At 41.5% G+C, this 14,230-nt stretch overlaps 1 protein-coding gene across 10 annotated transcripts in view; it reads left to right on the top strand.

The window, feature by feature from the left end:
* The window catches only part of LOC117485244 (LIM and calponin homology domains-containing protein 1-like), a 102,237-nt gene that overhangs the window by 49,132 nt on the left and 38,875 nt on the right, over nucleotides 1-14,230 (top strand). For 9 of the 10 annotated variants that reach the window (XM_034133800.1, XM_034133797.1, XM_034133793.1 and 6 more), the window contains exons 4-7: nucleotides 2,610-2,716; nucleotides 6,999-7,029; nucleotides 10,513-10,623; nucleotides 12,386-12,584. In XM_034133800.1, coding sequence (XP_033989691.1) covers nucleotides 2,610-2,716; nucleotides 6,999-7,029; nucleotides 10,513-10,623; nucleotides 12,386-12,584 — 448 coding nt within the window. Of the gene's footprint in view, nucleotides 1-1,213; nucleotides 1,492-2,609; nucleotides 2,717-6,998; nucleotides 7,030-10,512; nucleotides 10,624-12,385; nucleotides 12,585-14,230 lie in introns of those variants that run through there. The other variant, XM_034133799.1, reaches the window with a different exon arrangement.

Genomic DNA, 14,230 nt, shown 5'->3' with positions numbered 1-14,230 from the left:
CTAAAAAGGTCAAATTTAACTTGTTTTGACTCAATCTTGATACAGGGTACTTATTATATGTTGTTTTTTTGTAGGCGGAGGTAAGAATTTACCTTTTTTTACTATGTTCCATCTGAATTTACTCTGACTGAGAAACATCTATATTGATTCTGACACTTCTACATCCAACTCACAGATGTAACCTTGCTTTGATAAAAGAAATTATTCATATAACCCTTTTAGAAGTGAAGTTGTAGTCATTTGTTTTGGGCATGTCATTTTCGAGCCTGAAACCTGAAAAACGGGCTCGGGGCTTAACAGGTTAAATGTTAGTTGCTTTGTGAGGGCTGAGATTCTTATCAATGCCACCTGATCCACATCTCGCCCCTGGCTAGACTTTTCAAGTGCTCCCTTGTTGTTTAACACTCTTAGAAATATGGTTTCCTTGCTGCTTCCTTATCAAACAGCTCCTGAGGGCCTGGTTCTGTTAACGTCCACACAAAGAGTCCCTGTTACATAATACCCCCACCCTAAGGGGTCTCTTATTGTTCCACAGGTCATAACTTATTTCTAATATCTTTGAAATATTATCAAATAGATCCAACACTGACATTAATTGGATGCAACAACACTGATAGCCCTTTATTTTTAAGTCCAATATGACCTTGATGAGCAGTGTGAATGTGAGGCCTGCTGTGGGTGTGTCCTCCCTGGATTAAAACTGTCAAAAGAAGAGATTGCTGTGTCTTTTTTTTTTCTCCAGGAAATTGTTGTGTGTGACTGCAAGTGCGTGTGGGTGGGGTTCCCTCACCAGGAGCACAGCGATGGTGCTGTCCTAAAAACACAGGAAGCTGCAGGGTGGGTTAGTTTGGAGGGGATTCAAATGAGAAACGATCGTGAGAACAAGTTTTCCCAAGTGTGTTTGTAGCCATGCATGTATTCTTTCATCAGTGTGTGCAAACATAGTTGTTTGTGTCTGAGCACACACAATGATGTACATTCATAACAGCATTTAGCATGAAGGTGTATGTTGTACAGTAGTGAGTGCATTGTATTTGTGTTTTGGTGTGTGAGAAAGAAAGCTAGAGAGTGGGTGCTTGGGACAATCAGGGTGGAGAGGAAATGGTGACACCCTGAGGGAGGGGGGGGGGGGGGGGGGGATAGATAGAGAGAGAAGGGCTTTGGCTGTGGCCCTCTGCAGGAAAGAGAGGCATAGAAACAAAGAGAGAGAGAACCTGGGAACAGGAGAGGAGAGCTCGGCTCAGGTTGCATCCAACAAAGAGTTAGTCTGAGAGCAGAGGGGAGAGAGGAGGACAGCTGAGAAGATGGGGGGAGAGTGAAAGGTAAGGAAGAAGAGAGGGAAGGAATCAGTGAGGGACAGCAGGTGAAGGAGGGAAGACAGAAAAAGGAAGCCACTTGGAGGAGGCAGAAGGTGAAAAGTGAAAGTTGGAGTAATCTGAAAGGACCAAATCCGTCCACAAAACCGGCTGGTGTCTCGTTTCTGTCGGGCAGGTATCCTTATTTTCATGTTGTGTAGTCGTGTTTGTGGTGTGTGTGTGTTTGCATGTTTGTACGCAGGGGGAAACGGATGAGTCAATACTCTTGAAATCAGTCAAATATAATTCTTGTCATCTCTTATAAATACAGTTCTTCTTCACTTCGGCTGTGTGCTCATGTGTCTGTGTGTGTTTGCTGGTCAGAGAGACCTTGAGAGAGCGGTTTCGAATAGAGACACTTAATGAGTGGTAAATAAAGATGATCCTGGCTTTACCTCTGCAGCACTTCTATCTTTGTGGGGACCCGTTTTCATTTTACAACTAAAGAATGAGGACATTTTTTAAATAATAGGACAGATTGTTCATCTGGTCTCTTAGGAGTTAAGACCTGCTTTAAAATGTAAGGGTAGCATCGGGTTTATTTCATGGATAAAGTGAGTATTAGAGAAGTCAAAAGTCCATGCTTAATGAGCGTGACCTCATAAAGCTATATTGTGATGATTCCAGACGTGTATTTTCTAATATAACTATGACTTAAGTGAATCAGAGAGGGTGTTGTTGTGTGTGTGTGTGTGTGTGTGTGTGTGTGTGTGTGTGTGTGTGTGTGTGTGTGTGTGTGTGTGTGTGTGTGTGTGTGTGTGTGTGTGTGTGTGTGTGTGTGTGTGTGTGTGTGTGTGTGTGTGTTGTGTGTGTGTGTGTGTGTGTGTGTGTGTGTGTGTGTGTGTGTGTGTGTGTGTGTGTGTGTGTGTGTGTGTGTGTGTGTGTGTGTGTGTGTGTGTGTGTGTGTGTGTGTGTGTGTGTGTGTGTGTGTGTGTGTGTGTGTGTGTGTGTGTGTGTGTGTGTGTGTGTGTGTTGTGTGTGTGTGTCGTGTGTGTGTGTGTGTGTGTGTGTGTGTGTGTGTGTGTGTGTGTGTGTGTGTGTGTGTGTGTGTGTGTGTGTGTGTGTGTGTGTGTGGACCGGACCTCCTTCTGTCTCTGCCAGCAGTGTATTTATCCTGATGTGTGTGTGTGTGCCGGACCTCCTTCTGTCTCTGCCAGCAGTGTATTTATCCTGATGTGTGTGTGTGTGGACCGGACCTCCTTCTGTCTCTGCCAGCAGTGCATTTACCCTGATGTGTGTGTGTGTTCTGTGCAGGACAACCTGAGCGGGTTTCTTCGAGGCTGTGAGGAGTTGGGACTAAAAGGCTCCCAGCTGTTTGACCCTGGAGACCTGCAGGACACGTCAACACGCCCCACTGCCAAGTAAGTCTTTAAGCTGCAGAATTAACTTAGCGTCAACAGGTGTGTGTTTGCGGGTTGGGGTGTTTGTGTGTGTTTTATTATGTTCCTAAACATCATCAAATCAAAAATATCCAACACACACACACACCAAGTGTTTAGATCATACAAAGTGGATTTATTTGTGTTGCGCGTCTTTGATGTAAGGAGTCCATTATGCAATTGTAGAATACCTTTTAGTATAGCAAAACAAACTACAGGGCATAAGACAGCTAAGTGTTTGTGACAGGACGCAAGGGGTTTTAGGAAAATGTGGCCTTATTTCAATTTAGTGCTGTGATTAATACATTAAACTGATGATTTAACCATAATAAATCCAAGCAAACGGCAATACAAGACAGATTTGTAGTTATCAAAATGCTTATGACAACCAATTTACTGAGTATAAGCTAGATCTCATCTCAAGGTCGGTATATCAACATGTGGATGATGAAGGAAGGCTTGTATTTCACTAAGTGGATGGACTGAGTGTTAATTATGCACAAATTCAATTGGTTCTTAACAGAGGGCTTGTCTGTATCACTGTCTGTGTGTCACTCCCTGTCTGTCATTCTCTACATTAGACAATCCCCCAGTTCACTGCCAACATAAACAACTAGCTGAGAGTCAATGGAAGTTTGTATAGCCTGTCAGAGTGGAGCAACAATACCATATCTGTCTGACACAACTGGTCCCTGTCCAAACACAACACTCACTCTCTGAACCATGACTCCTACTGTGTTGCTTGGTAACAAAGACAGAAAGAGCATGCAGTTCTTAAATATACTGTGTGTGTGTCTGTGTGTCTGTGTGTGTGGGGCATGTGCTGCTGTGGATTTTTCCCCAGTGGGAGTCGGGTGATTGACACCAACCAAAGTTATAACATGTGTTTAGGCTAAAACCTGTCAATTTCCAATGAATCTAAACTAATATGCAATTTGTTAGGATACATTTGCAAATGACATTGTCTATCCTAAAATATGTTGTCCTCAGTCACTCAGGATCATTCCCTGTATGTATTTACAGTTGCATATTGAACTCTGAATAGTGCAAAATCAATCAGACTGACACGTCTAGATGCTATCCAATGTCCAACCAGTCAACACAGGGGACAGATTGATGTCTAGTTCAAGAAACACTGATGCTTATATCTGTGTTTATATAACTGTTTGGCGCAACAGAGAAGGGGAGATGCTTCTTCATGCAAGGACATTAATTAAGGCGATAATGTCAAAAAAGTGTCTTGTAATCAGAAACATGTAGAATAATTTGTTGGATGCTGTTGTAAGCAAGCTAACTACAGCTGCTACCACACTCAGGAATACCACCGCCTGAGACCAAGACACGGCAGTAATTATATGATTTGATATCATTTTGTGTGAACAGATGATTACAGTTTGTAAGGTATTTTACTCTGTCCAAGAGTAGTTTGAACTTGTGTGAAATGGACAGGCCCGATATGATCAGTACAAACGGATAATACAACAATAAAAAAACAAGAAGCAAAGCTTAATCTTAGTTTAAATGGATCGTCTCTCTCTCTCTCTTAAAAGATAGTTTACAAACTGATCCAATATTCACTCACTCTAAAGATATCATCAGGAATATTTGGGTAATCTATAGTTAGTAAGGCAAGGCAAGTTTATTTATATAGCACCTTTCAACACAAGGCAATTCAAAGTGCTTTACAAAAATGGAAGACATTATGAAAATGGCATTTCAAATCAGTCATTAAAAAGAAAAGAGTCATTGTTTTACAGGCCCTAAGCTGTTTCCAGTTGTTATGTAACCCTCTGTCGTACAGGATGCTATTTCCTGCAGCTTGTACACATGACAGGAAGCAGTTACGGGTCTCCTCACCCTGAGTTTCTGGACAGGTGTTTACTCATCTAGGAAACGGCGCTTGACAGCGTGGCGTAAAGACAGACAGGTTATGATACACTTTGAGCTCAGGCCTGAAATATCTCCTCTTCCTCCGTGTGAAGCAGATCGATTTCCAAGATAAGTGAGCTTTTGCCAGGCAGTCCACGATAGGAGAGGAGAGAGAAGCTGTGTTTCCATTCAGCTGTCCAACAGATGTTACGCAATCTTTTGAAATACGACGAAAAATATAAACAATTTAATGTTTTTTTCTGTCAGTTTGGTAGAAAAAATCAGGCAAATCAGGAATTCACAAAAAACACGCCCTCCAGGATTTCATTCATCTTCAGCAAAATATAAATCTTCATAAAATCTCTCCATTTATTGTGTAAATACAATCTTTTCAAAATGTACACTGTTTCCTTGATTAATTGTCATACTGTATGTTTTTCCTATTTAGACGATTAACTCGCATAGAATATCAAATATTCATAGTTTTTAAGATGAGTTCATGAAAACAGATTTAGAAAATAACCCATATGTTTTCTATGTTATCTCCAAAATCATTGTGCTGATAACACAGTGGTATTGAAACAGTACATCTTAGACATTTTATTATTCTGTTATCACTCATACCGTTGGAATGAAATCATGGAAACTGACTCAGATAGAGACAAAGAGAGAGACAGAAAAAAGGGAAGAGATATGATGATCTAATACCTTGTGGAATCTGTCCTTCAGGTTTCTTTCTACAAGGTAACGCAGAGAAAAGCAACCTGTCTCTGTGTTTATTTAGTCGGCTGACAGAAAGAGTTTACAGATCCTTCCCTCCAGCTACTTTCACCTTGCTCCTCTCCTCCTCGTTCAACCCTCTCTTTCTCAGGTCACTGCTGTCATGGAAAACCCATGCAACTGCAATTTAGGTGTCACTTATGTGTTGAGAGATGTAAGCGTTGTGACCCTCAGGCCTTGGAAACTAGTTATCAGCAGTGTCCTAATGTACTATGAATTCAAAACTCAGGCAACACATGCTCATTATTTTCTCCTTTGTATGAATGCTTCTTACATTTCACGGTTGCTGCCGTTATGTCTTTTGTCCGACAACAATATTATGCCATCACGTAACAAAATCGAAATCGGCTTTATAGTTAAAGATCTGTTTTGTTTTTCATACCGGGCCATACAGGTTCCATACGACGAGATGCACTACATCCTTCTTTCTCTTTGTATCCTCATAAGATAATTTATTTTCAAAGATATGTTAGTGTGTTAACTCGGATCCCCTGAAGCTACAAAGCAATATACACAGTATCGTCTACACAGAGAAGGGTGTTATGGGTAATCGTATACGTAGCTCTTAAATCTTGATCAATGGTGTCATGTGTACTTACGGTCAAACAAGTTCATTGGTCAATTCAGCTCTGTTAGGAGGTGTGTTACTTACGCTTACGTAAAGTATTAAAGGTAACATGTTTACTCTAAAATATGATTTAGTGTCCCTATAATGAGATCAATATTCCATTCAAGCAACCCTTCACCCATACATAGCAATGTGCTCCATCGAAAGGATGTTTTCTATATAAGTTGGTCCACTATTCAAGCAATTCGACATATCCGAAAAAAGTATTTGTTGGCTAATGAGGGAATCGTTAAAACCAACATATTTTCCATCCGACCAAATCCTGCAAAAATCTGCAACTAGCACCAGGAAGAGAAACGACTCCCCCCCCCCCGAACCCCTGGCTCTTTTTTAAAACCAGTATCACTTCTAGGAATGTATTTTTCGTATTAAGGAATGTCTGAGTATATATCTCTGCTGATGTGTCTCCCTATCTTAGTCTAGATAGAAGTCTGTTTCCACGACACTAGTGTGTATCAGGGTCTGTTTTACAACTGCTTCATTCCTCTTCCCATTTATAGCTTCAAGTGGTCATCCACATCTTTCCATTTTGGCAGCATCCATGGCGCTAAGTGTCCACTGCTGTGGTGTTTCTGCTCTGTGCACTTGGCAGTCAAAACATGTGGCCGGCACTCTGACATCCATCTCCCCAGACTTACCGTTGCAGAAGAATTTGTCTTTTGGAATGATGACCACTGCTGCAAAATGTTCGATCTCAGGGAGCCCTTGCCTTCTTACAGCCAGTGACTAATACTGCTGGAAATATCAAATAAATACAGCACCTAACAACAAGCTGGATCCAGAGATGCAAGTGTGGAGTCTGGCAGTGTGTGGGTTCACTGCAAGATTCCTCCACGCTGTTTATTCAATGGTTTTGCTACTGTTTGCACAAATATGTGGGAGTTTGGTTGCTTTAAAAGCTGTCTGCTGTTATATTTATGCAAGATATTTCAGTAAATATTTAAAGTTGCTCTTGTGTCTCACTCTGTCTCTTTCTCTATCTCCCAGGGGAAGTGACTGCAGCCGAAAACTCAAGAATGTAAGTGATACTTCTGCATTATAGCGGGATCCTTTGTTTGTGTGCTAAATGTACGTTTGGTTGTAAACTGTTATTATGGTCCAGTGTTTCTGTTTGTGCTGCGGTTGTCACTCTGCTGTTATCATGTCAGTTCCAGTTATGCTCACTTCACAGTCAACTCCATGTAGTATTGTATCTTTCCACTTAAGTGTGACCTGCTCTTAGTGTGCTAGTCTGACTTAACCGTATTAAGCTTTTCTACTTGTATCCGTTCTTTCTGTTTTACTTTACTTTCCATCTATTCTAACTGTTAGTTGGTTGTCCATCCTTCCTTTTCTAACTCCTTTGTCTATCTTTCTCTCTGTTGTTCCATCTTCCTTCTAATCATCAATTGTTCTGCTCCAAGTGTTTTTATGTTCAAATGTACTTCAACACAATCTTGTCCCTTCTCATAATGCTGCTTTAAGTAGAACACATATACTTCTAGCCCTGCCCACTCTGCAGTCAAAGCACTTCTCTCCCCCCTCCTCCCTCCTTCTCTCCACCCCTCCTCCCTCCTTCTCTCCACCCCCCTCCCTCCTTCTCTGTGATGCTGCTGTGCACTGTACACTTAATGTGTGGAGCTGCAGAGCCGGCCTGCTAGCTCATTTAGCTGACGACACACAGGGACTCTCAGCCACATTAGCAGCGATAGCAAGCGGCCCACAAACTCCCAGCAAGCTGCAGGCTTCAGCCACGACCCCGCTCACACACTATGGATCTCACACTGAGGACATAGCAGCTGGTACTGCAGCACGTCACATATTGAGAGGTGAAGGACCTGCATTTAGAACAATATGCTGATTTAGCGATGAAGGTGTTGTTTAGCAGATTGGACGAAGTAAAAATAGGGCATTTGCATGGAATGCGTGAAATATTGCTGAAGTCACAAGATGACTGTGTAGCAGTGCAGGTGTGAGCAAGAAAGTGCTGGTAGTGCATGTGTTTGATGACTAGTTTGGAGTATGTATGTACACAGGTCTGTGGATTGCAGCATGCATGCACTTGTGTGTTTGTGTTTACATTGAAGGTGCATTTGAGGTTATTTCATGCCCTTGTGTATGCATCACCAATGTGTGTGTGCACAAAGAGGGGATTGTTGGTTTTTTTGACGACACCTCTTTGACAGGTCTTTCCACATCTGCCAGGTGAGACTGTTGCTGAAACTGAAGAGTGTGATGTGTGCATTACCTCACTGTCAGGCCCTCTTTACAATTGTCTATCATTCAAACTCCCCTGAAATGTTTTCTTTGAACTATTGTATCTTAGTGCTTGTATCCAAGTGTTGGTTTTGGTACAGTTGTTTGTTTTAGATTAAATGTTGCTTGTTTAAATCATGCAGAGCAGTGGTGGCATATTTCCATTCAGTTGATGCTATTGGGATCATTGTGGATCAGTTTGAAGCATACTGGTCTGTGGCTGAAATACCTCTGGAGCCGACCTACTTTTATGGGAGCTGGCACAGATATTATCATTATACTCGTGGTGACAAAGATGCAATAAAATAAGAGAGAGAGAGAAGGTGAAGTGTTGCTTGAGCACAGTTCTTGTGGATGAGTGGTTTTCTGTGTGGTAGCAAGATAAAATATGATGTGCATTCATAGAAGTAGAATGCTATGTAGTTTAGATCTACTTTGCAAATAGTTTTGGTCTGATTCCCTGTGATCTGATGTCCCTGATTTTGAAGTGATAAAACATGAAACCTCTCCCTCCTGTAGTGTTGCATCTTAGGGATGGTTCAATACCACTTTGACATGACATCAGCCTTGAGTGTCTGCCTGTACTGATCTCTCTGCTCTCTTAAGCTGTTAATTATGCATTTGTTTTGATGCTCTTTGCTCAAACAAGCTCCCCGCTCCACTAAACAAAGACATGCGAAGCCTACAACACGACTCAGTTATGCAATACATAGGCTTAGAGCTTTACAATATATCGTTTATTTTATCGTTATTGCGATGACAACATGCGTAATAAACGCATTGCGAAAGACTGCAATACACTCTGCAATCAGCAGTCATTTTTCTATAGCCTCATCCCTACTAGTATGGCTCATTCTGTAGTTAAAACATTGAATTTCCCTTCAGGAAACATTACATAATCACTCAGAAAATGTGTTTTTCTTCTTCTGAGCAGCAGGCCAGCTCATTTACTCTTCTTCCAAGACTGTTTGAATGGCGGCAGAGAGTGTGTACACTGACAGTGTGCCTGTAATACACACATTAAGCCATGTTGAGTTCCCCTATCAAAGCAATCCCTGTGGAGTGCCGGTTGACATGGACACAGTAAATATAGCTGGGTGCTAAAGGTGCAGCGCTGTGTGATCTCCCTGTGGGCACAGCAAATCTGTACATTCTGCATTGAAGTGTTTCAGCTGACTCCAAAGAGTGTTACACTGAATGCAGCAAGATTCACATTTAGCATTACTTTAGCTTACAAGAAAGCAAAGGAACTGCAGCCTCCTTCAGATCTGAGTTTACAGGGTTTCTGTGTTGGAAGGTGGGGAGATTGACCTGGAAGTGTATGCACTCAGGGCTAAGGAAGCTTACATGCAAATATGAATCGCTGTGACCCGTGGAGGGCTGCTATATTTTAGCAGGAAATGTGCCTGGGACTCTTTTCAGTGTCAGAACAATGGCTCGGTCTTGTCATGTTTGTGCAGGTTAGCTAACATGTAACATCTTTGGAATGAAATGGATTAAAATGACCAGACAACCTGCATTGTAACATATGACATTAAGAAGACTAGAATAAATGTTACATGTTGGCCTATATTGCTAGAGCACAGACTGAACGTCCACTTGATTGTTTTACACAATATATTTTAAAAATAACCACATTTTATGCAATTTAATTTATTGTGTGGCACTCATTGGTTTGGATTGCAACAGCTATCTCAAGCTTCCAACCAACTCGCTATATTCACTCTAAATAACTCCATTTTATCATTATGAAGACTTGAGCCTGCACTGAGGAACTTTAATTTAAGTTTGTCCTCAGGATCACTGGATCACCTGGGGTGCTGCTGTAGTTCTCACAACAAGCCTAAACATTACTATCTCTCTCTTTCATGCATAAGATAACATCTGACGGGTCATGATTTAAGTAGCATAGAATGCTTTGCACATTGTTTTCGTTACAAAGTATCTCCAGTGTTACCCACAGATCTGAAATATACTTGTGGTGGTAGCCGAGAACGGGGGGGGGGGGGGGGGGGGTGCTGTGTGCTAGTGGAGCACGCTCATGAACTGCGGGGTTACTGCGGAGCGCATAAAGCAGACCGTTCACGTGATAGCAGAGCGAACAGGTACCGGAGCGGTAGAGCGAGGGATCTTTGTCCACTAGTTAATCGATCGCAGATGGCGTCGTGCTCGCGGACGGATAACACAAAATGGGTCGCCCATGTAAAGTCTATGTGTGGGAAACCCTGATCTCACTATGATATCTGCATGTTTTCTTTCTTTGTAGGTTCTGATCACCATCTACTGGTTGGGTCGTGCTGCCAACGGCTGTACCTCCTACAACGGTCCCACGCTGGACCTGAAAGAGTTTGACGGCCTGCTGTCACAGATGCGAAAGGTTTGCTCAGTCATGTTTAGTCATTTTTAGCCTCAACAATATCCTGAACATCTGAACATAAACTACAGGTATCATTCAGTCACTCGTTGCTGCTGGTGGTGGATTAAAAAATCTCCTAGCAACTGTAGCTGGTATAAGTAAAGAGAGGCTGTGCTGCAGAAATTCACAGACCTAATGTCCCGACCAAACGCACAAATGATACTGGACAACTCCTTTTGGGGTGCATTAAATGATAGTGTCAGGGAGTTTAAAACACCCCCCACCCATGGTCTAGGGATAACCTCTGTCATGGCTCTTGTGTGAGTTATCTCAATCTGCTTCCACTCCTTTACTGACCCAAAGGGACAAAGTCAGCATTAATAAGATCCAAAAACGCACATACGGACACACTATGACACCCGCTCATAACCATGATGTCACCCCCGTACAATCTTTTTCCACAATATGACGTTTGCTGTTAAAACTGAGAAATCTCTGCCAACTCAGCAGAATAACTTCCCCAGATGTTGCTACTGACCAAAACAAAGCCACGTTTCTATGAAATCAAAAAGAGATTAATAATAAAATGAGATCTGAAAATCAAGGAAAACTCATCAGGTTCACACATTATAAACTGAATGCGCTCTTTTTTCTTATACTTATGCAATGGAAACTAGACCTTTTTATTTAAAAAAGAAAATGATTATTGTAATGCAAGAAGCAGGTGAATTGTGGAACCAGCTGCACTTTTCTCTGCTCCATTTATTCAAGTGGTTATCTGCTTTTTTAAATGAATTTGAGTAAACAAACCTTTTAAGTTTTAATAGCATTATTTAGGTTAGAATAGAATAGGAAGGGATGAAACCCTCGTTAATGGTCACACATGCAGAGCACACAGCACACACAGTGAAATGTGTTCTCTGCATTTAACCCATCCTAGTTCCAGGAGTCTAGAACTAGGAGCAGTGGGCAGCTATTGTACAGCGCCCGGGGAGCAATAGGAGTGAGGGGGGGTGTCCGGTGCCTTTCTCAAGGGCACCACGGCAGGGCAGGAGGTGAACTGGGACCTCTCCAAGTAGCAGTCCACACTCCATATTTTAGGTCTGGTCGGGGACTTGAACCGGCGACCCGACAGCTCCCAGTCCAAGCCCCTACTGACTGAGCCACTGCCGGACAGGTTATAGGCATATGCAACAATTTGCATAAAGATGGGCTAATGAACCTTGATCAGTGTTTTCTATGCAGCTTCACTGGACAATGGCATTGCTACAGGAAAGAAAGTTGAATGTCTGTTTAACAAAGAGATAAGTGAGACAAAATTCTGCGTCAGTACAGCTGAGCTGAAAACATAACATGGAGTCTGAAAGAGGTTTGGGAGTTGCATAACCAACGTTCCAGGGGTCAGGAACAGGAAGTCTTTTGGTAGACAGGAAAGACCTTTCCCCACCTTTCATTAGCTGTATAGACATGTTTCAAGTGTAGACAGACAAAGGGAGAGGTCACTGAGGTGAAGAGAGAGTGACAGAGAGGGATCTCAGCAGAACAAAGATGAGAACATGCAAAGAGGGACAAAAACAAAGTTGATCTAGGACTTAGTGATATGAGATATTTGGGACACAAACAAATTCTTCAGATGTTTGAGCAGGTGAAAACTAAAATCTCCTCCCACAGCAGAAGTTACTCAATGTACTTTGCAAAAAATGTTGTTTACCTTTATTTCTATTAATGTTTTGTAAGCTAATGTGTGCATTTGTATAACATGGGCATGTTTCTAAATGTCCAGGAGGCGGAGGAGGCAGAGAGCCCGATACGCAGCATCCGGGACAGCGGCTACATCGACTGCTGGGACTCTGAGCGCAGCGACTCCCTCTCCCCGCCCCGCCACGGCCGCGAGGACTCCTTCGACAGTCTGGACTCCTTCGGCTCACGCTCACGACAGACCCCGTCGCCGGATGTCCTGGTCCCCCGCGGCAGCAGCGATGGTAGGGAAAAAAAAGGGTTTATTCCCATTTTGCCCCTTTCCCATTTTGCCCCTTTCCCATTTCGCCCCTGCCCCATTTTGCCCCCTTCCTGTTTCGCCCCTTATTCCCAGGAAGGGCCAAAATGGGAAGACACAAAACAAAAGTCTACTCTAAATACCTTTTACACTCTTCATATTCACACAGCACACTTGTTTGAAATGATGGTGAACGTTTGTCTTGAAAGACCACCCTTCCTAAATAGTTTTAACTTAAGTCAAAAGCCATTGTGAAGTGCTAGCCACCACATTATGTCTTGTGGAAGTAATCTGATTCAGTACTGGCGGTTTTGTTTGGGTGAATTGTTGTGTTCTGATATAGTATATAGATAAATGAGGTGCATTGTCCTTGCAGTGGTGTTTTAATAAAGCATGTTGTTTTTCCTTGCTGTGTTATCGCAGGACTACACCCAGTGCTAGTCAAAGGCTATTTGAGATAATAATGGAATGATCTCAGTGCAAAGCCTGTTTGGAAGCTAAGCTATGGCTATTGTTTCATTCAGCTATATGTCTTGTGAAAGGGAGGACATTTAGTACAAGAGCTGCTGTTTTTTTTTTTGGAATTTTGTCAGTTACCATTGAATTAATCCAGAAAAAGCTACATGCTCACCATAAATCTTCATTTTTTTCTCTGTGTGTCAGTATCAGTTTTCCAATCACACATATCTAATGTCAATCTGCGGTGGAAAAAAACACGTATGGGCCTCGCTGCTGTGACATCTGTTTTGGTTTCAAACACATTTCAGTTATGTAATGTTAACACTGGCTCCACCAACATGACAGTTGTGTCAGGTGACGCAAAACAGAAGACATTTAATCAAATTGCCCTCAAGGAAACACTTTTCACTTTTACATTTTATGTAGTTGAGAAAATAAAAGTGGCGAGAGGTTTGTGTCCTTGAGACGAATGAATTTAAGATGCTTTAAGTTAGGGCTGTGCAATTAATCGTATTTTAATCGCAATTACGATTTTGGCCTGCCACAATTACGAAAACAACATAATCGAAAAAAACAATTATTTTGCTTTGCTAGGTTGTGACAGTGCACTGCAACATATTTGATCAAATTTATTTGTATTTATCATATTTATATATGTTTAGTAGCTTGTTGAAGTGCGCTCCAAAATATTTGTTGATCTTGTTTATTGGTATTTATTATTTTTTATATTATTTATTTAAATGTAGATATAAATGTATCATTTATTTTATTTATTTTTGTATTGGTTTTTCAGTTGAATTATACGCTCAGGGAAATCAACAGTTAAAAAGATACTGTTCAAATTATTATTTGTATTTAAAAGTTCAATAAATGGATTTTTCAAAGTCAATGAATAATCGTATTTAATAATCGTGATATCAATTATTGACCAAAATAATCGTGATTATGATTTTTGCCATAATCGCACAGCCCTACTTTAAGTTTAGTTTGAGCATCAAATACAGTACTGTTAAAACTGAACAATACATTTGGGAGTGTTGATAAGAGGAACTGATCTTTAGATGCTTTTAGTTTTTTTTACTTTAAGAAGCGGGCGTGCGTGTCCAACCGTGCAGCCTCATAGTGTTTATGACACGAGTGAGAGGAAGAGGTGAATCATGCTAGTATAATAGT

Source organism: Trematomus bernacchii, unplaced genomic scaffold, assembly GCF_902827165.1.
Source record: "Trematomus bernacchii unplaced genomic scaffold, fTreBer1.1, whole genome shotgun sequence".
Classification (NCBI taxonomy): domain Eukaryota; kingdom Metazoa; phylum Chordata; class Actinopteri; order Perciformes; family Nototheniidae; genus Trematomus; species Trematomus bernacchii.
The sequence above is the reverse complement of the archived record's forward strand: the minus strand, read 5'-3'. Positions and strand labels throughout refer to the sequence as shown.